Raw genomic sequence first — 24,198 nt, 5'->3', positions numbered from 1 at the left:
TACTGTGAATTATTCAGTATTTACTGTGAATTATTCAGTATCTACTGTGAATTATTCAGTATCTACTGTGAATTATTCAGCATCTACTATGAATTATTCAGTATCTACTGTGAATTATTCAGTATTTACTGTGAATTATTCAGTATCTACTGTGAATTATTCAGTATCTACTGTGAGTTATTCAGTATCTACTGTGAATTATTCAGTATCTACTGTGAATTATTCAGTATCTACTGTGAATTATTCAGCATCTACTATGAATTATTCAGTATCTACTGTGAATTATTCAGTATCTACTGTGAATTATTCAGTATCTACTGTGAATTATTCAGTATTTACTGTGAATTATTCAGTATCTACTGTGAATTATTCAGTATCTACTGTGAATTATGCTGAGGTCCAAAACCTCCTAGAAACGCAGTGGAACATTAGAACATTCAGCATCTCGTAGCGTATGAGCTATGAGACTGAAATTGGCTTCTTAATCGATCAGATAATAACGAAGAGATAATTTAAACTCTAATAAAGGTTCTTTACACATGGTTACCTTACCTGGTTCCAAATGGTTCCATCCATTAAATGGCTTTGTCAGCACCCAATAGCAGCTGTTCTGCTCCTCTGTGGTACTATATGTACAAGACTTTTATTTTTGTTTTTGGAGATTTATGAGGTGTTTTCTGTGTGTTTGTGAACCTCAGCGCCATATTTACTTAACCCTTTAAAATCCCAGGCTTATTACATAAAAAGGCTTATTATTCAGGTACTACAGGGACTTCAGTGCAAACTGGCCGAGCTTTTCTTAGATTATAGAAGTGTGTAATAAAACCGCCGGTGGGCCCTGGCCATTTTACGGGGTCAACACAGGTGGTCAGTTAGTCGGCCTTTGCTCTGTTAACTCCACTGAAAAGCAAAGGCACTGAAGGACCTGTAAAAATATGCTGCTTCTTCTTGAAGTGAACATGATGAGACGAACCTCAGAGTTGATTAACTGCAATGTTCGATAACGTCTGAGCTGAAGGGTCCGCAGTGGGTCTCTGATGCATGAATCATTCTCATTCCGTTACTCAGAGATGAGCATGAAAACCAGCAAAGCCCGGAAATGTTTATCATTAGCATATTCAAAGGACTATAGGCTGAACCACAGTGACATGTAGGAACTTGTAGCTTCCTAAACTGTCTTTGTTTATGCAGATTATCGCTGAGCACCACAGCAGAATCAGACTCAACACTAAGAAGGAGCTCACAATGAAATATTAATGAATACCATGGAACTGAGAGAAAAGTGGATCACTCGCTGATACGGATGAGCAGAAGAGGGTTCGATAGACCACCAAGTACAGGTTCCATGCCTTGTAACAGTAGCGGAACCCTTTAGGGCGCTATAATGTACATATATGTAAAGATAGAACCTTTCATAGACTTAAAGTGCAGCTAAAGGTTCTTTAAAATACAAAGTAAAGACAACAGAGGAAGAAGAGATAAAAATCAAAAACAAAATAAAAAGAATAAAATAAATAAATATATAAAATATATATTATAAAATAAAATATATAACACACAATACCGTTAATGTAAGTCAATGGAACCAGACATTTTTGGGCCGCTTCCATTCATCACGAAATTTACATACATGTGGAGGGCAACACTGAAAAATAACAAAACATGAGATATGAGATATATATATATAAAACATTCAGCATCTTATACCATATGAGCTATGATCAGAGAATTCTGAAGAGATCCTTTAAACTCAGACGTTCTTTACACATGGATCCCTTACCTGGTTCCAAATGGTTCCACCCATTAAATGGATTTCTAAGGAACACATGCATATCTTACTTGGTTGCATGAGATACAAGTTAAGAAAGTATTTCTGCGATATCATTACTGCAAAGGCTAATATCACAATAATGATTATGGTACAATATGTTACCCTAGAATAATTGATCGCACGCACTAAATCATTCATAATGGTTCTTGAATAGTTCATGAAGGACGGCATTAATAACTGAACTGTAGGCCTGAAGTTTAAAGCTTTAAATGTTTGAAGTAGGAAAATGAACTCTGAACACAACAGGAGCGTAAAACGTTCCGAGGGGAGGTGTGAAAGTGTGAAGTGGCGCGTGTTTGTGGTTTAAAGCGTATCAGACAGCGCGCTAATCGTGCTTCAGAAGCGGATGGTTGTGGGAGGAGATTGTCTCTCTACCCCTCCCTCTATTCCTCCCTCTATTCCTCCCCAGCCTCTCCACACATCAAAGCCTCGCCCGCCCCACACGCCTTCATTAAACACAAACAGCAGCCACTTAGCTCCGCTTTGCTCGGATTAGCATTTCAGAATGGGCTCCGGAGCCACAGGTCCAATGTATTATTCACTGTCATTACAGACAGACTCATAACTCAGCCTGGCAGCGAACACAGCCACTCGCCCGGCCCACCGCCCAGAGCACATATACGCATTATACGCGGGAAAAAACGCATCCAGATATGCACGTTCCACGCCAAGTAACCCAGCACTTTCCGAGCAAACTGCCGTTTAGAGTGTGTGATGACTTCACTACTTGGGGGCAGTCGTGGGCTGGAGGTCAGGGAACCAGCCCTGTGACCGGAAGGTCGCCGGTTCAATCCCCAGAGCCGACAGCACATGACTGAGGTGTCCTTGAGCAAGACACCTAACCCCCAACTGCTCCCCGGGCGCTGTGGATAGGGCTGCCCACCGCTCCGGGCAAGTGTACTCACTGCCCCCTAGTGTGTGTGTGTGGTGTTTCACTGCACGGATGGGATAAATGCGGAGGTGAAGTTTCCCCGTTGGTGGGATTAATTAATTATGAGCAGATGATCAATACACTGTTAAAAATGGGAGCTCAACTCAAACTGATATAGTACCTGATCACATGGCTTCTCTTGAGTCGACAACTTGAGAACACAACTCACACAACTCAAGCCTCTTATTTGAGTCTCTTAATTTTTTTATCCTGCACCTGAGAAAAAGAAATAAAGTACTTTTGTTTTTATACTCAATTTCTCCACTAGCCAGGACTCTGTCCATCACACAATCCTAGTGGGCATTTCTTCTCTTAGATGCCACTTATGGGTGGATATGGCACTGCTGGGGCTCAAACTCGCAACCTCCTGTTGGGGCGACGGCTTAAGGCCTCAGCGAGGCGAAATTCTCGAGGGTGGCGCGAAGCCGAAAGCGCCCGTGGTTTGGTGTTGCTTGTCGCGGATGCTCCACGTCACGCGATGGCGTTTTATGATAAGCTCAATTACTACTGGAAAACGACTCCATCACAGTTCTTAGTACGAGACGTACGAGAATACCGCCACCATTTAAGGTGGAACGGGAAAAGAAGCTGGCAAATAGGAAGCCAAGCTCAGCCTCGTCCTCTGGTGAACCCAAATATAAGACAACCTGTATGTTTTGGAGCTCTGCTAAAGCGCTCATTGGACTTCTTCCAAAACCAAGTTCCTCAAAGTGATCCAGCTTTGTTTTATGGCCCGCCTCTTTCTTACTGACCAATCACAGGCTATGTCGCGTAGTGCTTTCGCCCACGGACTTCGCCCAGCGTCTGCGGTTATTCATTTTCTTGATTGAGGCCTTTAGTCCTCTGCACACTCAGGAACACAAGCAACCCCGATTTTATGTCTAGAGACATTTAATACACTGCAGAAAGTATTTGTTGTTTTAACTTCAAAGCAGGGCGTCGTCTCATGTGGTGCAGCTGTATAACAATCCATCCCAACAGCAGGAGGGTGTGAGTTTGAATCCCAGCAATGCCACAGCTGTCCTTAACCAGAAGCCTAAGAGGAAAATATGCCAGATGGGGCTGTGTGGTAGAAGCAGCGCCAGCTAGGGGAGAAACTGAGCAAAGAAATTCAGTTTTGTTCACCTGAGAAACAGATTTAGAAACAATAGATGGGAGAATTTTTGACTCCGTTAAGAAGTTTGAGCTGAGTCAAGTCAAGTCAGCTTTACTCTCAGACCCTGTGGTGTAATGATAACATTAAATAGACGGTAAACAGGAAAAGTGTGAATTAAAATAGACACTAGGAACGTCGGCTCTTTTCATTCCCTTCACAAGAACCGAACCGGATTAAAGCTTCAGCCAGCGTTAATCCAGGCTGAAGTTGGGTTCTCATTCGCAGCTTCTCAACCCAACGTTCCGTTCCGCCCGACAGCTTGTATAGGCGCCAGAATGTAACTGTAGCACCATTTAAGGTGGAACTGAGAAGTCCCAAACCAAGCTGGCGAAACAGGGAACTTCAGCTCCGGCATCTCTAACAGGATCCCGGCAGCTTTAGCTCAGAGCTGTTAGCTTCTCTGTTCATTTCACAGCATCGAGCAGCTCCGCTGAGCGTCCGACCCTGAAGAGACGGAGACACAGCTCCACCTTTATTAGCACCACAACCCCGTCAGGCTGTAAGCAGCCCTGCTGAGGGATCTGATCACCGTCTGACTGATGAAGCAGGTCTTATACCGAGAGCCTCGCAGGGAGAGCAGCTTTGATTTACTGTGCTGTTGTTGTCAAGACTGAAAGCGAGTAGCGAGTGTTGCTGATGTTAGTGACTCGATGTAAACCAGCCAATCAGAGCAGAGCTTATCAGATTATTCATGAGTAGAAGGTAAAACAGCTGTTCGTTTTAAGGCCAAGTCATAGGGCTGTACACAGGTGTGTAAAACCACATCTGGGCATTTTTCACCCTGACCAAAGTCAGAAACCTCCTCTGTAGACCTTAGTGAACAATTTTCAATACTGAATAATGTGTATACTGGTGTGTGTGGTGGTCCGAAGGGGGTCGGGGAGGGAAGTGGCAGGGTTTAACCCTAAACCCTTTTTGGCTCTGAAACAGTTGGACAGTAATAAAGCATATCACTTCTCATTCATATCCTTTTTCATTTTATTCACGCAGAACTGATGCACACATTGGATAGTCATCGTCTTGCCTCGACTCCGAGATCTACGCCTCTGTGTAAAACTCCAGACTACGTCTGTGCTGGGTTTCACTTTTCACCACATCTGCCTACGGCATCTCACACTCACGCATTTCTTTAAGTTCAAAGAGCGGTGACGGTTTCCAGTCCGAAGTGGCCGCACAGCTGAACGGTTTCGCTAAAGCCAGCATGAAATTTATAGGCCCAATTTAAGCCCAGCAGGCTAACGGTTTCTGTGTCAGTCAAAGCTCTTCAGAGTCTATAAAGGCGTAAATGTGACTTACGTACTTATATAATCTCTCCAGCCCAAAGTGCATTTTAGATTCGTCATAATCCCGCAGGCTGCCCAGCGGTGAGCCAGCAGTCGGGCTAGAAAAGCACGCTTTCAGCAGAGCCGGGAGGAGTTTAGCTTAGCATTTACATTTCAGAGATGCTCTGATATAAACGCAGCTCCATTTACATTAAACACACAAGCCGTTCATTAAAGATGCGCAGTCATATTGATGTCGCCCAGGATTTTCTCTCTGGCAGGGCGACGGGTCCCCGGTGGTTATTATTTAATCAGCGGTAAATGGTCTTAATTAGTAGATTAGTCTCTTTCCAATTAGCCGCCACTCTAATTGCTCTAATCTACCACCGCAGTCCTCTGCATCCTAATTTGGAGCCCCCCATTTAGACTCACCCAGGACCGATCTGACGCGTCATCATGAACTACGTTATCCTCACATAAACCAGCCGCTTACGAGCCACTCCGGCCCAATTTAGGGAACAGCTGGTGTGTTTTCATTTCCATTGTGCCATCATCCGACTCGCGGTGATATTTTAAGCCGTGGTTTGCCTTTGAAGCACTGCAGGAGGCAGACTAATTGGAGAGCGAATGCATCCTTTCTGCACACAGACTGCCAGTTACTGTTTGAGCTGAGATTCTGGGTTAGAACCAGTAAGGAACCGAAGGAGCATTGGGCCTTGTTCAGGATCGAGGGCAGATTTGACCACCTGAGTGACTTTTACTGAGCCAGTAAAAGTTGGGCAGCTGGGATTGCACTGCTCCCCCTACTGGCCAGAGCTTAAATAATGGCAAAATTACAACAGCTGAAATGCATAAAATGTGATTTTAACAAAAGATCTTGGCTTTATCCAGACTATATATACACCATACCAAGAGAAATCATCTAAATCTAGTCCATATATTGAGCATTTCTTGTTGTAAGAGAGCTAAGATTATTCAATATAACTGACTTGTTTTAAGGTAATTTTATTGAAGTGCAATTTATTACAAGATGCTTTAACGAAAGAAAATGAATTAAAACAATCTAAACAGTCTTACTGTATTCTTCTAATGAGAACTACTAGTTATACTGACTAAGCGCAAGGTGTGTTCACTTGCTAAGAGATAATGTTTCGCGGTGTAGATAAGCTGATATGACTGCGTAGAGACTGGCTGTTAGAGCTGTTCTAATGTAGTGTATGAGCTTCTTCTGCACTGGGAAGCTTTGTTGTGAATGTTTTGGGTGGTTGTTTAAAGTATTATTTATGTCAGTGTTTAGGTAAAAACTGAGCACAAAGATGTGACTATTATTTCCTATTCTTATTACTGGACAATTATGGTTAAAGATCAAGCCTTTTTCATATATATATATATATATATATATATATATATATATATATATATATATATATATATATACTCCCTGGCCACTTTATTAGGTACCCCTTGTTAGTAAAAGGCTGGACCCCCTTTTGCCTTCAGAACTGCTTTAATTCTTCATGTCAGACTTTCAACAAGGTGTTGGAAACGTTCCTCAGAGATTCTGGTTGGTTATTTGAGTTCCTGCTGCCTTTCTATCATCTGGAACCAGTCTGCCCATTCTCCTCTGACCTCTCACATCAACAAGGCATTTTCGTCCACACAACTGACCGCTCACTGGATATTTCCTCTTTTTCTGACCGTTCTCTGTAAACCCTAGAGATGGTTGTGCGTGAAAATCCCAGCAGATCAGCAGTTTCTGAAATACTCAGACCAGCCCGTCTGGCACCAACAACCACGCCACGTTCAAAGCCCCTTAAATCCCCTTTCTTCCCCGTTCTGATGCTCGGTCTGCACTTCAGCAAGTCGTCTTGACCACCTCTACATGCCTGAATGCAGTGAGCTGCGGCCGTGTGATTGGCTGATTAGCTATTTGTGTTAACAAGCAGCTGAACACCTAATAAAGTGGCCGGTGAGTGTATATACATATATATATATATGTGTGTGTGTGTGTGTGTGTGTGTGTGTGTAAATATGCATATATTTGGTGCTATGCACAGTTAAACAGAAGGTTCTTCAGAAAAAAAAACAGTTCTGTACTGAATCCAGAGAGTATGTTTTATATGGTTCGATATGGAACCTTTTAGCACCAGCAAGGGTCCTTCTATTGTTCCAGGCTTGACATCATAACAATAGAAGGTGCAATAAAGAACTCTTTTACAAAAGGTTCTATACCAAACCTTATAGAGCACACTCTCCATCAATCTGAAGAACCCATCAAAGACGCAAACAACCCTTTAATCATTCAAAGGGTTCTTTCGATGTTCATGGTTCTATATAGAACCACTAACTTTACTAAAAAACCCTTGAAGAATCTTTAAGAGTGTAGGTATTAAGCAAGCCTTGCCACGTGAATTCGGTGAATTGAAGGCAATGAGTTAAAGCACCAAACATGTTTACCTGCCCTGCACTTTGATGTCCGAGATGGCGTAGAAGTATCTGGACAGGTTGTTCTCGTCCACCATGGTGGCGCCCGTAGCAGGCCGTAGGAGCCGGATCCGCAGGTCAGTGAGGGTGAAGAAGTCCCTCAGGTTCTTGGTGGTGTCCAGTTGGCCGTACAAAGAGGCCATGTTGTGCAGCCGTGGTCCGGCGAAGAGGGCGAAGCGGTCCTTAATCTCGAAGCGAACAGTTTTGTCGTATTTCCACACGTACCCTCGGGAGTAGTCCTCGGTGCAGATGATGTCCAGCAGGGTGCGCTGTGTCAGTTCGTGCACCGCCTTTGGCTCCATGGTGAAGGCGTCCAGGCAGTCCGTGGCGTAGAACTGGTACGGCTGCCACGTCCTACCGAAATCCAGAGACTTCTCCAGAACCATCTGCTCGGGACGGCCCGATTCGAATGTTATGACGATGTCGTCCGTCAGCTCGATGGATTTGTTCCAGGACAGGGTGATGTTGACCTGCAGGGGCTTCGGGTATTTCTTCCACGAGGTCGACTGCCAGAAGGTTGTGGGGTTTCGACCCTCGAAATCGAACATCAGCTCAGGCGGGTGGGCGAGCTCCTCCGTGGCAGCGTCACATTCGTTGTTGCACATGTACGGGTTCTCCTGCAACGACAAAATGAGAACAAGTGTTAACCAAGTGAGCTTCACCATAACACTCAGGATTTGACTGCATTCAACACTGCATGATGGCACAAAAAACGCTTGTGCTGTTAATGAATAACCTTTGACTCTAATGCTGATTGCATGGAGCACCGAGTGTAAGGATGAGGTAAGAACCCGTTTTTTGCTTAATCCGAGTGGCTGACAACTTATGTTCTTAACTAGAACCAGGCTGGTCGGCTCACTAACAGGCTAAAAGATAGCAAACATGCCAAACAGCTCCAACATTAAGATCACAGGCTTGAATTAAAGCACTTACACTGTGATTCACTGTAAAACTGCAGTATAAAAGTCTAAAGAATGTCACTTGAAAGTCTTACACACTTCAAACGTCTGTCTTCCCGTCAGACGTCAACTGAAAAAGAACAAAATGGGGAAAAGTAAAATGTTCAAATAAATAAAAATATTCAGAAGAATTTTAAGTAAAAACTTCATATTTTCAAATGGTCCTTAAAAACTGTACTGAACTTGAATACTGCAGTTGTAAGAGGTGATGAGTTCCACAGATTAGAAGCTTTAAAAAATTAAAAGAGCTTCTCCACTTCAGCTGGTAAATAGTCTTTAAATGATGCGAAGGTTTTCCTGAGGCTTTATGAGGTTCCTCACATTTTCACCAATCCCATTTCTAGACCTGGTCCCATCATGAGAAGGTGTATCCAGATGTTTGGTCGGGACCGTATGGAGCGCCGCATGAAGTACCGCAGCAGAACAGTCAGGTTCCGTCTCCGCCACCCAGACTGTAAGCATAATTGATATTCCTCCTAGTTGGCCGGATGAGGTTGGAGTGGAATCCCAATGAGTAGATGTTGGAGGAACATGGAGAACTCGATGCATTTTTCATTGGCTCCTGGCGGCTCCTACGGCCTCTGCACATCAGATCAACTCCATTAATCGGCATTCGGCTCACCTCTCGGCCGCAGATCAGAATAATGACAATCAGCCATGAACTTCAATACAGGCCATTCATCTCAGAGCAGCACACACTGATTACCACGACGAGACAAACTCGCTCTCGCTTTCGGACACAATCAGCAGCGGAACGTAATTACAAACCTCATCAGGGGCTGTTATTACCAGCATAAAGCTCAGCTTTTGTTTGTGAATCGGTTTATAATGAAATAAGGACTGAAAAGAGAAGCGGATGATGCTCCCTCTCAACTCTCTCTCTGTCCTGAAGACCGATACATACACAATGTGAGATTTGTTTCCGTTTATTATTTTTAGACCTTCTTAAGAACGCAAAGCCGACTGAAATATGAATGAGGTTGCATATTTACTTCCCTGTACCAGAGTGACCGTGGACTAAAGTTGGGCATCAGGAAGGAAAACTTTACACTCTTGCAAACTTGCCATGGATAGAAATACAACCCCAGTTCCAAAAAAATGTAAATAAATGTAAATAAAAACAGAATGTGATGATTTGTGAATCTCATAGAACCATATTATAATCACAATAGAACATAGAGCACACATCAGATGTTGGAAGTGAGACATTTTACCATTTCATGAAAAACATTAACTCGTTTAGATCTTGACGGCAGCAACGCATCTCAAAAAAGTTGGGCGGGGCAACAAAAGGCTGGAAAAGTGGTTCTAATAATAATAATAATAATAATAAAAAAAACAGCTTGAGGAGCAACTAAATCACATGACCGGGTATAAAAAGAGCAGTTTAGAGAGGCAGAGTCTCTGGGAAGATGGGAAGAGGTTCACCAAACTGTGAAAAACTCTAAGATTTGTGGAACAGACTTTGGATATCCCATCATCTACAGTACATAATATCATCAACAGATTCAGAGAGGCCAACGGTCAACATTGGATGCTCGTGATTTTTGGGCCCTCAGGCAGCACTGCATTGAAAACAGGACTGATCCTGTATTGGAAATCTCTGCATGGGCTCAGAAACACTTCCAGAAATCACTGTCTTTGAACACAGATCGCCGTACCATCCACAAGTTCAGGCTTGAAGCTGCATCATGCAAAGAAGAAGCCATATATAAACAGGACCCAGAAACGCTGCCACCTTCTCTGGGCCAGAGCTCATTTAAAATGGACTGAGGCAAAGTGGAAAACTGTTCTGTGGACAGATGAATCAAAATTTGCAATTCTTTTAGGAAACCATGGATGCTGTATCCTTCAGACTCAACAGGAGACGGACCATCCAGCTTGTTATCAGCACATAGTTCAAAAGCCTGCATCTCTGATGGTCCAGGGTTGCATTAGTGCTTATGGCGAAGGCAGCTTACACGTCTGGAAAGGCTCAGTCAATGGAAACAACATATGCTCCTATCCAGGGAAGGCCTTGCATATTTCAGCAAGACAATAAACCACATACTACATCCGGAAGAGTCCGGGTGCTGAACCGACCTGCCTGCAGTCCAGACCTTTCACCAACAGAAAACATTTGCCGCATCATGAAACAAAAATCAGGCAAAGGAGACCCAAAGAAGACCCAGGACTGCTGAGCAGGTAGAATCCTCTAGCAACTGGTCTCCTCGCTTCCCAGACGTTTACAGGCTGCTGGTAAAGAAGAGGGGATGCCACACAACGGTGGACACGACCCTGTCCAACTTTTTGAGATGCGCTGCTGCCGTTAAGCTCTAAACGAGTTAATGTTTTTCATGAAATGGAAAAATGTCCCACTTCCAACATCTGATATGTGCTCTATGTTCTATTGTGAATAAAATACGGATCCATGAGATTCACAAATCACTGCATTCTGTTTATATTTACATTTATTTATATTTTACACAGCGTCCCAACTTTTTTGGAACTGGGGTTGTATATTTTCTAAGGAACATTATAACACATAGATGAGCTTGGGCACCAAAACTAAGCTGACAGATGGTAAAAGATAGTCTTGAATATGTAACAGCAGCCCGATTATATTATTTATATAATTATTATTACAACCCCATTTCCAAAAAAGTTGGGATGCTGAGCAGAACAGACTAAAATGGTTCTTCAGATTGATGGAGCACGTGTTGTAGATGGTTCTATGCAGAAGCTTCTTGAAAATGTTTGTAAATAGCTCCAGAAAGTGTTCTGACGTTGTTAGGCTTAATCATTAAAGCTCGGAATGGCTGAGTGTTAATGGTTCTAATGGTTCTGGAGTGTTAATGGTTCTAAAACAGAACCACTGTCTTTACCCTTGAACCCTTGAAGAACCATCCTTTTTAAGAGTGAAGATGCTTTTGGGAAACGCGGTCCAGGACAGCAGTTCTTGTTTTTGTGTCTTTTGCCGTCGGTCCTCTGTCCCTGCTGAGGGTTAAGTGCTCAACTCAAGGACACCGCGGCTGTGTCCATCAGCTGGGGCCAAACTCGGCACCGCTGACCGCTGAGTGACCTTCATTAGTTCAGAGTCGTGAGTCCGATGTTAAAGTGCTGAGGATGTGAGTGTACAGCTGTTACTAATGCAGCTGTTTGATGAATTAGCATTAGCATTTCTGTTGACATAAAAGTAATAGAATTTACTGCCACCCTCCTGCTGCTGCTAAACTGTGTGTGTGTGTGTGTGTGTGAGAGAGTGAGTGAGGGAGTGTGTGTGTGTGTGTGTTTGTGTGTGTGTGTGTGTGTGCGCATGAGTATGTGAGTGTGTGTGTGAGAGTGTATGACAGAGTGTGTGTGTGTGTGTGTGTGTATGTGTGTGTGTGTGTCAGGGCTGAAATGCCTTGACTGTAGAAAAAACAGGGAGAAGCATTTCTGCAGTTCTGGACCACCAAAACGCTCCTGACTGTGTGAAGTGCGTCTTATTAAAACCCCAATATTCATAATTCAATCCGAGCGAAGATTTTCTTTCCCATTCCTGATTAGATTACATAAAATTAGAGATGAAAGAAGTTATGGCTAAATGTATTCAGATCATGCAAACAAATAAAAAAATGATATATACTATAAGAATTGAAACATATGAATATTACACTTTATAAAATGAATAGTACATTTTATATAAATACATGTAGTAGTTATAAATATTTATACAACAGTGAGTTCCGGCCGTGCGAGCTGATTGGTTGAGAGACGTTCTAATGGTGCTGTTATTTCACCAGAACATCACAGGTTTATTCACAAACACTATCACTCCACTGAGATGCTGTTGCTAAGCAACGACTCTGACAGCTGTAGGAGACGCTCGAGCCATCTGAACGTTTTTCCTTCTGACTTTGCCACAAACAGAAAATGGACGCTGTTAAGACCACATCTGACCGACAGCCGATTTGGTCCGACTCTGAAGACGAGACGACGCTAAATTCCCAAACTGTCGTCTCCACTGAGCAGCTTTTCAGTCGGCAGCTGTGACAGAAGAACAGCTGAACAACCTGGAATCAGCCAGAAATGAACCCAACACCATTCGCCAAACTAAACAGGCTGTAAGAAGCTTTACAGACCGGCTGGAACAAAACAACATTAATACTGATCTGGACAAACTGACCAAACTGAGCTGAACCTGATATTGGCTCAGTTTTACGGCTCAGTCTGATTTGGTCCGACTCTGAAGATCAGACACGTCTGGCGAATGGTGTTGGGTTCATTTCTGGCTGATTCCAGGTTGTTCAGCTGTTCTTCTGTCATAGCTGCCGACTGAAAAGCTGCTCAGTGGAGACGACAGTTTGGGAATTTAGTGTAAGGAGCTGGAGAACGAACTGCCGGCTGAGCAGCAAGTGGGCGGAGCTCGTTACTCTGACGTAGCAACAAGCTGCTCGTTAAGGAGCTCTAATTAGGAGGAAGGAGCTGAACATTAAAACATATTAAAGCCGCGTTCACGGCCAGTTTATTCATTTCTTACTGTATTTATTTAACTGCTGTATTAAAGCAGTAGAGCACTCGAGGAGGGAGTTATCACCAATAACATCACGGCTGGGATGATCTACGGACACCGGATCACAGCCGGGATATTTCACGGTAACGCACTCCCTCTCGGTTCTACTGCTTATTATTAAAATTTAATTTTTATTACATTATTATTTCAGTTGAATATCAGTCTTTTACAGGTCGTTAACGTCTGGTTCCACACTTACATTAAAATTAAAGCATGCTTCTTCCTTCTGTTGTATAGTTACATATTGGAGATACAAGCAGTTGTACCCTGATGTGTAGGTACTGGTCTATATGTATATAATCTGGCAAACCGAGGGCGTGGGCTGGGGGACGGTGTGTAAGTGACCCACTCAGTACAGAACAGTATCCCGCTGACCTCACTGATACTGAGGGGGTGTCGACTCCCCCGTCCTGTGATGTAACACACACTCACTCACAGTGCAGGGAGTTTGACACTCATTACAGGTTCATGCCTGACAGGGACATTAATAATTAATAATATTAAATTAAAATCATTTTAAATACGGACTCTAAAGTACAGACAGAAATCGGGCTTATAATCCACGCCGGGTCCACGTGTCTGTCTGTCTGTCTGTCTTCAAACTTATCTATCCATCTAGCTATTTATTTATCTATTTGTCTGTCTGTCTTTCTTTATGTATGTCTATCCATCTGTCTGTCTTTCTGTCTTCAAACTTGTCTGTCTATCTTTGTCTGTCTGTCTTCAAACTTGTCTGTCTTTCTTTGTCGGTCTGTCTATCCATCTGTCTTTTTGCCTTCAAACTTGTCTATCTATCTGTCTATCCATCTATCTGTCTGTCTGTCTGTCTGCAAACTTGTCTGTCTTTCTTTCTGTCTGTTTATTCATCTGTCTGTCTGTCAGTCTTCAAACTTCTCTGTCTTTCTTTCTATCTATCTATCTTTCTTTATGTCTGTCTGTCTATCCATCTGTCTGTCTTCAATCTTCTCTGTCTTTCTTTATGTCTGTCTGTCTTCAAATCTGACTGAACCTGTCTATCTGTGTATCTATCTGTAAACATGTCTGTCTGTCTGGACTACAGGAATGAGATTTTTACCAAATCATCACTTTTTGTCCTTTTCTCAGGTCAGAGAGTCTCTGTAACTTCAATACTAGCGACTGAAGCTGAAGGTGGACTTCAGCTGAATAAACAGAAACGTATCACCTGCTCCTCGAGCGCAGAAAGTCAGAAGAAGGCAGAAGTGAGCTCATTAGCATGGCCGACAGCTCCATCAGCGCGAGCAGAGAAGAGCCGTAATTTCCGAAGCTGTTTTCTATTACGCCCTGCTGATCCGCAGCCTGGACGGGAACGCGGTGCGTGCGGCGTAAAGGTCGTGTTAGATCGCTCGCTAATGATGTCATCCCCTCCGCCAGGCCTGCGGGGTCAATCCAATACCGCGTGTCACTGAGCGAATGTGGCTGCTAAGCTGTGGACGCTAAAGCGTTCATCATAAACGTGCTACCCTGCGCTAATTGAGCGCTTGTCAGGCCCATTAAAGGCGCCCTTTATCATTTCAGGGGACGACTCCTAAACTAGCTGTAAAAAAGGCTTGAAAGAGATCAAAGAGACCAAGTCGTAGTGCTACACGGTATGGAACGCAGGGTTCTGCTAGACCAGGAAAACTTGAGATACAGTTCATTTCCAGTCCCTCTTCACCTTCATTCCAGCTCCCGTTCTTCTCAGGAGCCTCACTTCCAGCTCCTCAAAGAACCTGCAGACACGCCTCAAAAGCTCAGTCTGAGAAGCTGGTTGATGATCAAACCCATTCAGTGGTTCTGAGGTCTGGACTCTGGGGCGGTCAGTCCATCGTCCAGCTTCTTTGTTTGGTGTGTCCGTCTCCTTTTCTCAGTGAGCTTCTTCTCGATCAGCTACACGTCCTTTCAGACCCACAGCGCTGAGTGGTCTTCTCACAGTGGAAGGATGGACAGAAACACCTGTGGATGTTTTCAGATCTGAAGCAGCTTCATCTTCTCCTCACTTTTGGGGTCTACCAGGTCTTCCAGGTGGTTGTTAGGAGCCACATTTTCTCTATAGCTTTTAATCATCTTATTGGTTCTTTTTCCAGCCAGAATTTTTCCACTAACTCATCCTGTAGTTTGAGATATTGACACAATTCCATAATGTTGGGTCTGATCAGGAATGTTGTGCTTGTATATTGCCGTTTGATCCAACGTACAGTTTTCATACAATCTTTGTTATATTATGTTCTTTGAACGAATGAGGTGTAGAAGCGGCACGGCCATCCACCATCCTTAGGTTTGACCGAACTAACGGCCCTTGAGCACAATTTCTATAGGTCATTGTTTTCATCCCTCGTTCCTCCTGTAGACTTTAATTCATTTTTGATCCTCTCCAAACTCGCCCAACAGCCACCAAACTGCATGTACTCACTCAGGGAAGGTCCTCAAACTGTACTCCAGCCAAACTGACCCGCACTCCTCTATGTGCCATTTACATGCAGAGATTTATGCCAATCTGATTGAATTCATTCAGATTATATATTCAGACTGAGGTATTTATTCTCACTCCACTGGATAATCTCTGTTTACATGCTCACTGCAAGTAATCAGATCCAAAATTATGCGCATGCATAATGCGCAAGAACCACTTAGTATAGACATTACCATGACAACCAGCATCAGGTGAGTCCAGTCAGAGTGAGATGAGCAGCAGTGAGCAGTGATTGTGTTTTTAACTGCTTTAAAATGACGTCAGACTCAGGAAAACGTCCTTCACACGTCCTTATTAAAGAAGGCCGAGAGGAAGACGTCGTGCTCTGAGACGCATAAGCTGGACGTCCGTCCCACCGCCGTCTTTTAAAGATCAGAGCATGAACTTCGTCTCCTCTGCAGACCAGTTTCTGCTCCGCCGTGTTGAACGGGATAAACTCTCACTGTGACGCGACGCTCATGCAGAACGGACTTAAACTTTCCGATTGGGAATGTAATCAGATACAGGCGTTTACATGGATATTATTCTTCTATTTAATGGATTATTTACAGGATTACCCACCTCAATCAATCGGATAGACACTGTATTCCGACTGGCTCCAATTGAGGTGTGTACACGAATGTGTTCTATTCCAATTGAGCAATTATTCTAATTATTAGCGGGTTATTAGGCTGCGTGTAAACGTGGCTAATATGTTGTTTTTTCTTCCTTTGTTCCTCCCATAGATCCTCATTTTAAACAAGACCTGGCAACCCTATAAAAAACCCTCAGTAAAGACCTTGTACATCATGGCAACACCTTAGCAACCAACCCAACATAGCAGGCACTTAACACCTTTGCAGATGCCCAAGCTGTGCAATCACGCTGCAGCTTCTTCAGGTACTGCACTATTCCACTCGTCTATCTGTTCTTCTCAGGAATCTTCTACAGGATGCAAATTAAACTGAAGTAACAGGTACAAGCTCATGACTCATTCCACAAGATCAGCGCCAAGTAGTCATGCTTTTAAAATTTTAATATACTTGAATTAATATATTTATTCTCGCAAGAGACTTATTAGCAGGTCTTGGTTCCTAATGGCCCTCTTTGTGGAGACGACTCTAATTGGGCTAATTGAATAATGTTCACGTCATTCTTCTCTCTGGTGCCTGGATTATGTAACACTGGAGCCATTCTATGAGCCGTTAAAGTGAGATGTAAGAGGAATTTCCAAGGAAAACCCTGAGGAGGTAACGGATGTGTGTTGCGGTGATGATCTAACAGAGCCAGGAGAGACGGACAGGCTTTAGCCTCCAGATGATGCCTCCTGTGACAGAAGAGGGACATCAATTCAGTGTCCAGTGACAGCAGAACCTGATGAATGTGTTCAAACTGCCCAGCAAATCAGTCCACCTGACAGATGCTTCAGCACGGAGCACAGATTACACCAGCCATCCTCCACCCAGAGCCTTCATCCTCATTATCATCCTCTGCATACACATCCTGCACTAAAATCAGCCTCTCTATTGTGATATAAACCGAGTCCGTTCTACAGTTTCTCATTAGGCTGAATGAATAACCGACTCTAAATGTAGGTATTGTGATATAAACCGAGTCCGTTCTACAGTTTCTCATTAGACTGAATGAATAACCGGCTCTAAATGTAGGTATTGTGATATAAACCGAGTCCGTTCTACAGTTTCTCATTAGACTGAATGAATAACCGACTCTAAATGTAGGTATTGTGATATAAACCGAGTCCGTTCTACAGTTTCTCATTAGGCTGAATGAATAACCGGCTCTAAATGTAGGTATTGTGATATAAACCGAGTCCGTTCTACAGTTTCTCATTAGACTGAATGAATAACCGACTCTAAATGTAGGTATTGTGATATAAACCGAGTCCGTTCTACAGTTTCTCATTAGGCTGAATGAATAACCGGCTCTAAATGTAGGTATTGTGATATAAACCGAGTCCGTTCTACAGTTTCTCATTAGGCTGAATGAATAACCGACTCTAAATGTAGGTATTGTGATATAAACCGAGTCCGTTCTACAGTTTCTCATTAGGCTGAATGAATAACCGACTCTAAATGTAGGTATTGTGATATAAACCGAGTCCGTTCTACAGTTTCTCATTAGACTGAATGAATAACCGACTCTAAATGTAGGTATTGTGATATAAACCGAGTCCGTTCTACAGTTTCTCATTAGACTGAATGAATAACCGGCTCTAAATGTAGGTATTGTGATATAAACCGAGTCCGTTCTACAGTTTCTCATTAGGCTGAATGAATAACCGACTCTAAATGTAGGTATTGTGATATAAACCGAGTCCGTTCTACAGTTTCTCATTAGGCTGAATGAATAACCGACTCTAAATGTAGGTATTGTGATATAAACCGAGTCCGTTCTACAGTTTCTCATTAGGCTGAATGAATAACCGACTCTAAATGTAGGTATTGTGATATAAACCGAGTCCGTTCTACAGTTTCTCATTAGGCTGAATGAATAACCGGCTCTAAATGTAGGTATTGTGATATAAACCGAGTCCGTTCTACAGTTTCTCATTAGGCTGAATGAATAACCGACTCTAAATGTAGGTATTGTGATATAAACCGAGTCCGTTCTACAGTTTCTCATTAGACTGAATGAATAACCGACTCTAAATGTAGGTATTGTGATATAAACCGAGTCCGTTCTACAGTTTCTCATTAGACTGAATGAATAACCGACTCTAAATGTAGGTATTGTGATATAAACCGAGTCCGTTCTACAGTTTCTCATTAGACTGAATGAATAACCGACTCTAAATGTAGGTATTGTGATATAAACCGAGTCCGTTCTACAGTTTCTCATTAGGCTGAATGAATAACCGACTCTAAATGTAGGTATTGTGATATAAACCGAGTCCGTTCTACAGTTTCTCATTAGGCTGAATGAATAACCGACTCTAAATGTAGGTATTGTGATATAAACCGAGTCCGTTCTACAGTTTCTCATTACGCTGAATGAATAACCGACTCTAAATGTAGGTATTGTGATATAAACCGAGTCCGTTCTACAGTTTCTCATTAGGCTGAATGAATAACCGACTCTAAATGTAGGTATTGTGATATAAACCGAGTCCGTTCTACAGTTTCTCATTAGGCTGAATGAATAACCGACTCTAAATGTAGGTATTGTGATATAAACCGAGTCCGTTCTACAGTTTCTCATTAGACTGAATGAATAACCGGCTCTAAATGTAGGTATTGTGATATAAACCGAGTCCGTTCTACAGTTTCTCATTAGACTGAATGAATAACCGGCTCTAAATGTAGGTATTGTGATATAAACCGAGTCCGTTCTACAGTTTCTCATTAGACTGAATGAATAACCGGCTCTAAATGTAGGTATTGTGATATAAACCGAGTCCGTTCTACAGTTTCTCATTAGGCTGAATGAATAACCGACTCTAAATGTAGGTATTGTGATATAAACCGAGTCCGTTCTACAGTTTCTCATTAGGCTGAATGAATAACCGACTCTAAATGTAGGTATTGTGATATAAACCGAGTCCGTTCTACAGTTTCTCATTAGGCTGAATGAATAACCGGCTCTAAATGTAGGTATTGTGATATAAACCGAGTCCGTTCTACAGTTTCTCATTAGGCTGAATGAATAACCGACTCTAAATGTAGGTATTGTGATATAAACCGAGTCCGTTCTACAGTTTCTCATTAGACTGAATGAATAACCGACTCTAAATGTAGGTATTGTGATATAAACCGAGTCCGTTCTACAGTTTCTCATTAGACTGAATGAATAACCGACTCTAAATGTAGGTATTGTGATATAAACCGAGTCCGTTCTACAGTTTCTCATTAGACTGAATGAATAACCGACTCTAAATGTAGGTATTGTGATATAAACCGAGTCCGTTCTACAGTTTCTCATTAGGCTGAATGAATAACCGACTCTAAATGTAGGTATTGTGTTATAAACCGAGTCCGTTCTACAGTTTCTCATTAGGCTGAATGAATAACCGACTCTAAATGTAGGTATTGTGATATAAACCGAGTCCGTTCTACAGTTTCTCATTAGGCTGAATGAATAACCGACTCTAAATGTAGGTATTGTGATATAAACCGAGTCCGTTCTACAGTTTCTCATTAGGCTGAATGAATAACCGACTCTAAATGTAGGTATTGTGATATAAACCGAGTCCGTTCTACAGTTTCTCATTAGGCTGAATGAATAACCGACTCTAAATGTAGGTATTGTGATATAAACCGAGTCCGTTCTACAGTTTCTCATTAGGCTGAATGAATAACCGGCTCTAAATGTAGGTATTGTGATATAAACCGAGTCCGTTCTACAGTTTCTCATTAGACTGAATGAATAACCGGCTCTAAATGTAGGTATTGTGATATAAACCGAGTCCGTTCTACAGTTTCTCATTAGACTGAATGAATAACCGACTCTAAATGTAGGTATTGTGATATAAACCGAGTCCGTTCTACAGTTTCTCATTAGGCTGAATGAATAACCGGCTCTAAATGTAGGTATTGTGATATAAACCGAGTCCGTTCTACAGTTTCTCATTAGACTGAATGAATAACCGACTCTAAATGTAGGTATTGTGATATAAACCGAGTCCGTTCTACAGTTTCTCATTAGACTGAATGAATAACCGGCTCTAAATGTAGGTATTGTGATATAAACCGAGTCCGTTCTACAGTTTCTCATTAGGCTGAATGAATAACCGACTCTAAATGTAGGTATTGTGATATAAACCGAGTCCGTTCTACAGTTTCTCATTAGGCTGAATGAATAACCGACTCTAAATGTAGGTATTGTGATATAAACCGAGTCCGTTCTACAGTTTCTCATTAGGCTGAATGAATAACCGGCTCTAAATGTAGGTATTGTGATATAAACCGAGTCCGTTCTACAGTTTCTCATTAGACTGAATGAATAACCGGCTCTAAATGTAGGTATTGTGATATAAACCGAGTCCGTTCTACAGTTTCTCATTAGGCTGAATGAATAACCGACTCTAAATGTAGGTATTGTGATATAAACCGAGTCCGTTCTACAGTTTCTCATTAGGCTGAATGAATAACCGACTCTAAATGTAGGTATTGTGATATAAACCGAGTCCGTTCTACAGTTTCTCATTAGGCTGAATGAATAACCGGCTCTAAATGTAGGTATTGTGATATAAACCGAGTCCGTTCTACAGTTTCTCATTAGGCTGAATGAATAACCGACTCTAAATGTAGGTATTGTGATATAAACCGAGTCCGTTCTACAGTTTCTCATTAGACTGAATGAATAACCGACTCTAAATGTAGGTATTGTGATATAAACCGAGTCCGTTCTACAGTTTCTCATTAGACTGAATGAATAACCGACTCTAAATGTAGGTATTGTGATATAAACCGAGTCCGTTCTACAGTTTCTCATTAGACTGAATGAATAACCGACTCTAAATGTAGGTATTGTGATATAAACCGAGTCCGTTCTACAGTTTCTCATTAGGCTGAATGAATAACCGACTCTAAATGTAGGTATTGTGTTATAAACCGAGTCCGTTCTACAGTTTCTCATTAGGCTGAATGAATAACCGACTCTAAATGTAGGTATTGTGATATAAACCGAGTCCGTTCTACAGTTTCTCATTACGCTGAATGAATAACCGACTCTAAATGTAGGTATTGTGATATAAACCGAGTCCGTTCTACAGTTTCTCATTAGGCTGAATTAATAACCGACTCTAAATGTAGGTATTGTGATATAAACCGAGTCCGTTCTACAGTTTCTCATTAGGCTGAATGAATAACCGACTCTAAATGTAGGTATTGTGATATAAACCGAGTCCGTTCTACAGTTTCTCATTAGACTGAATGAATAACCGGCTCTAAATGTAGGTATTGTGATATAAACCGAGTCCGTTCTACAGTTTCTCATTAGACTGAATGAATAACCGGCTCTAAATGTAGGTATTGTGATATAAACCGAGTCCTTTCTACAGTTTCTCATTAGACTGAATGAATAACCGGCTCTAAATGTAGGTATTGTGATATAAACCGAGTCCGTTCTACAGTTTCTCATTAGACTGAATGAATAACCGACTCTAAATGTAGGTATTGTGATATAAACCGAGTCCGTTCTACAGTTTCTCATTAGACTGAATGAATAACCGACTCTAAATGTAGGTATTGTGATATAAACCGAGTCCGTTCTACAGTTTCTCATTAGACTGAATGAATAACCGGCTCTAAATGTAGGTATTGTGATATAAACCGAGTCCGTTCTACAGTTTCTCATTAGACTGAATGAATAACCGACTCTAAATGTAGGTATTGTGATATAAACCGAGTCCGTTCTACAGTTTCTCATTAGACTGAATGAATAACCGGCTCTAAATGTAGGTATTGTGATATAAACCGAGTCCGTTCTACAGTTTCTCATTAGGCTGAATGAATAACCGACTCTAAATGTAGGTATTGTGATATAAACCGAGTCCGTTCTACAGTTTCTCATTAGACTGAATGAATAACCGACTCTAAATGTAGGTATTGTGATATAAACCGAGTCCGTTCTACAGTTTCTCATTAGACTGAATGAATAACCGGCTCTAAATGTAGGTATTGTGATATAAACCGAGTCCGTTCTACAGTTTCTCATTAGACTGAATGAATAACCGACTCTAAATGTAGGTATTGTGATATAAACCGAGTCCGTTCTACAGTTTCTCATTAGGCTGAATGAATAACCGGCTCTAAATGTAGGTATTGTGATATAAACCGAGTCCGTTCTACAGTTTCTCATTAGACTGAATGAATAACCGGCTCTAAATGTAGGTATTGTGATATAAACCGAGTCCGTTCTACGGTTTCTCATTAGACTGAATGAATAACCGACTCTAAATGTAGGTATTGTGATATAAACCGAGTCCGTTCTACAGTTTCTCATTAGACTGAATGAATAACCGACTCTAAATGTAGGTATTGTGATATAAACCGAGTCCGTTCTACGGTTTCTCATTAGACTGAATGAATAACCGACTCTAAATGTAGGTATTGTGATATAAACCGAGTCCGTTCTACAGTTTCTCATTAGGCTGAATGAATAACCGGCTCTAAATGTAGGTATTGTGATATAAACCGAGTCCGTTCTACAGTTTCTCGTTAGACTGAATGAATAACCGGCTCTAAATGTAGGTATTGTGATATAAACCGAGTCCGTTCTACAGTTTCTCATTAGACTGAATGAATAACCGGCTCTAAATGTAGGTATTGTGATATAAACCGAGTCCGTTCTACAGTTTCTCATTAGACTGAATGAATAACCGACTCTAAATGTAGGTATTGTGATATAAACCGAGTCCGTTCTACGGTTTCTCATTAGACTGAATGAATAACCGACTCTAAATGTAGGTATTGTGATATAAACCGAGTCCGTTCTACAGTTTCTCATTAGGCTGAATGAATAACCAACTCTAAATGTAGGTATTGTGATATAAACCGAGTCCGTTCTACAGTTTCTCATTAGACTGAATGAATAACCGACTCTAAATGTAGGTATTGTGATATAAACCGAGTCCGTTCTACAGTTTCTCATTAGACTGAATGAATAACCGACTCTAAATGTAGGTATTGTGATATAAACCGAGTCCGTTCTACAGTTTCTCATTAGGCTGAATGAATAACCGACTCTAAATGTAGGTATTGTGATATAAACCGAGTCCGTTCTACAGTTTCTCATTAGACTGAATGAATAACCGACTCTAAATGTAGGTATTGTGATATAAACCGAGTCCGTTCTACAGTTTCTCATTAGACTGAATGAATAACCGACTCTAAATGTAGGTATTGTGATATAAACCGAGTCCGTTCTACAGTTTCTCATTAGGCTGAATGAATAACCGACTCTAAATGTAGGTATTGTGATATAAACCGAGTCCGTTCTACAGTTTCTCATTAGGCTGAATGAATAACCGACTCTAAATGTAGGTATTGTGATATAAACCGAGTCCGTTCTACAGTTTCTCATTAGGCTGAATGAATAACCGACTCTAAATGTAGGTATTGTGATATAAACCGAGTCCGTTCTACAGTTTCTCATTAGGCTGAATGAATAACCGACTCTAAATGTAGGTATTGTGATATAAACCGAGTCCGTTCTACAGTTTCTCATTAGGCTGAATGAATAACCGACTCTAAATGTAGGTATTGTGATATAAACAGAGTCCGTTCTACAGTTTCTCATTAGACTGAATGAATAACTACAACACCATGACTACAACACAGATATAGACACTTTATTTACCATCCAGAACCACCAGAGAACCTACACGAGTCTTCTGAGCTTATCTGGAATGTTGAGGATGGAAAACAGTGGAAAATCTGGAATAATGAGTTTTCTTTGGGGACTATTTTGCCGCACAGCGCCCTGCATGTCTCCCTCCACCATGAATGGAGTTGAAGTTCTCTAAACTCTCATAAAACAGCGTCTCAGTCATCAGGCAGTGAATTCAGAACCAGCTCATGTAGGAACTTTCTGTAGGAGCTTTTAGAGGGACGTCTGGTTCCCATCACCACC

The 24,198-nt window shown here is 41.8% G+C and overlaps 1 protein-coding gene across 1 annotated transcript in view; it reads right to left on the bottom strand.

Moving 5' to 3' along the window:
• Positions 1-24,198, bottom strand: part of LOC108413460 (netrin-G1) — a 139,398-nt gene that overhangs the window by 45,670 nt on the left and 69,530 nt on the right. Inside the window, exon 3 of the mRNA XM_037530825.1 lies at positions 7,638-8,281. Coding sequence (XP_037386722.1) covers positions 7,638-8,281 — 644 coding nt within the window. The remainder of the gene's footprint in view (positions 1-7,637; positions 8,282-24,198) is intronic.

The sequence above is a fragment of the Pygocentrus nattereri genome, chromosome 19 (genome assembly GCF_015220715.1).
Source record: "Pygocentrus nattereri isolate fPygNat1 chromosome 19, fPygNat1.pri, whole genome shotgun sequence".
Taxonomy (NCBI): domain Eukaryota; kingdom Metazoa; phylum Chordata; class Actinopteri; order Characiformes; family Serrasalmidae; genus Pygocentrus; species Pygocentrus nattereri.
This window is presented reverse-complemented; position numbering and strand designations above follow the sequence as displayed.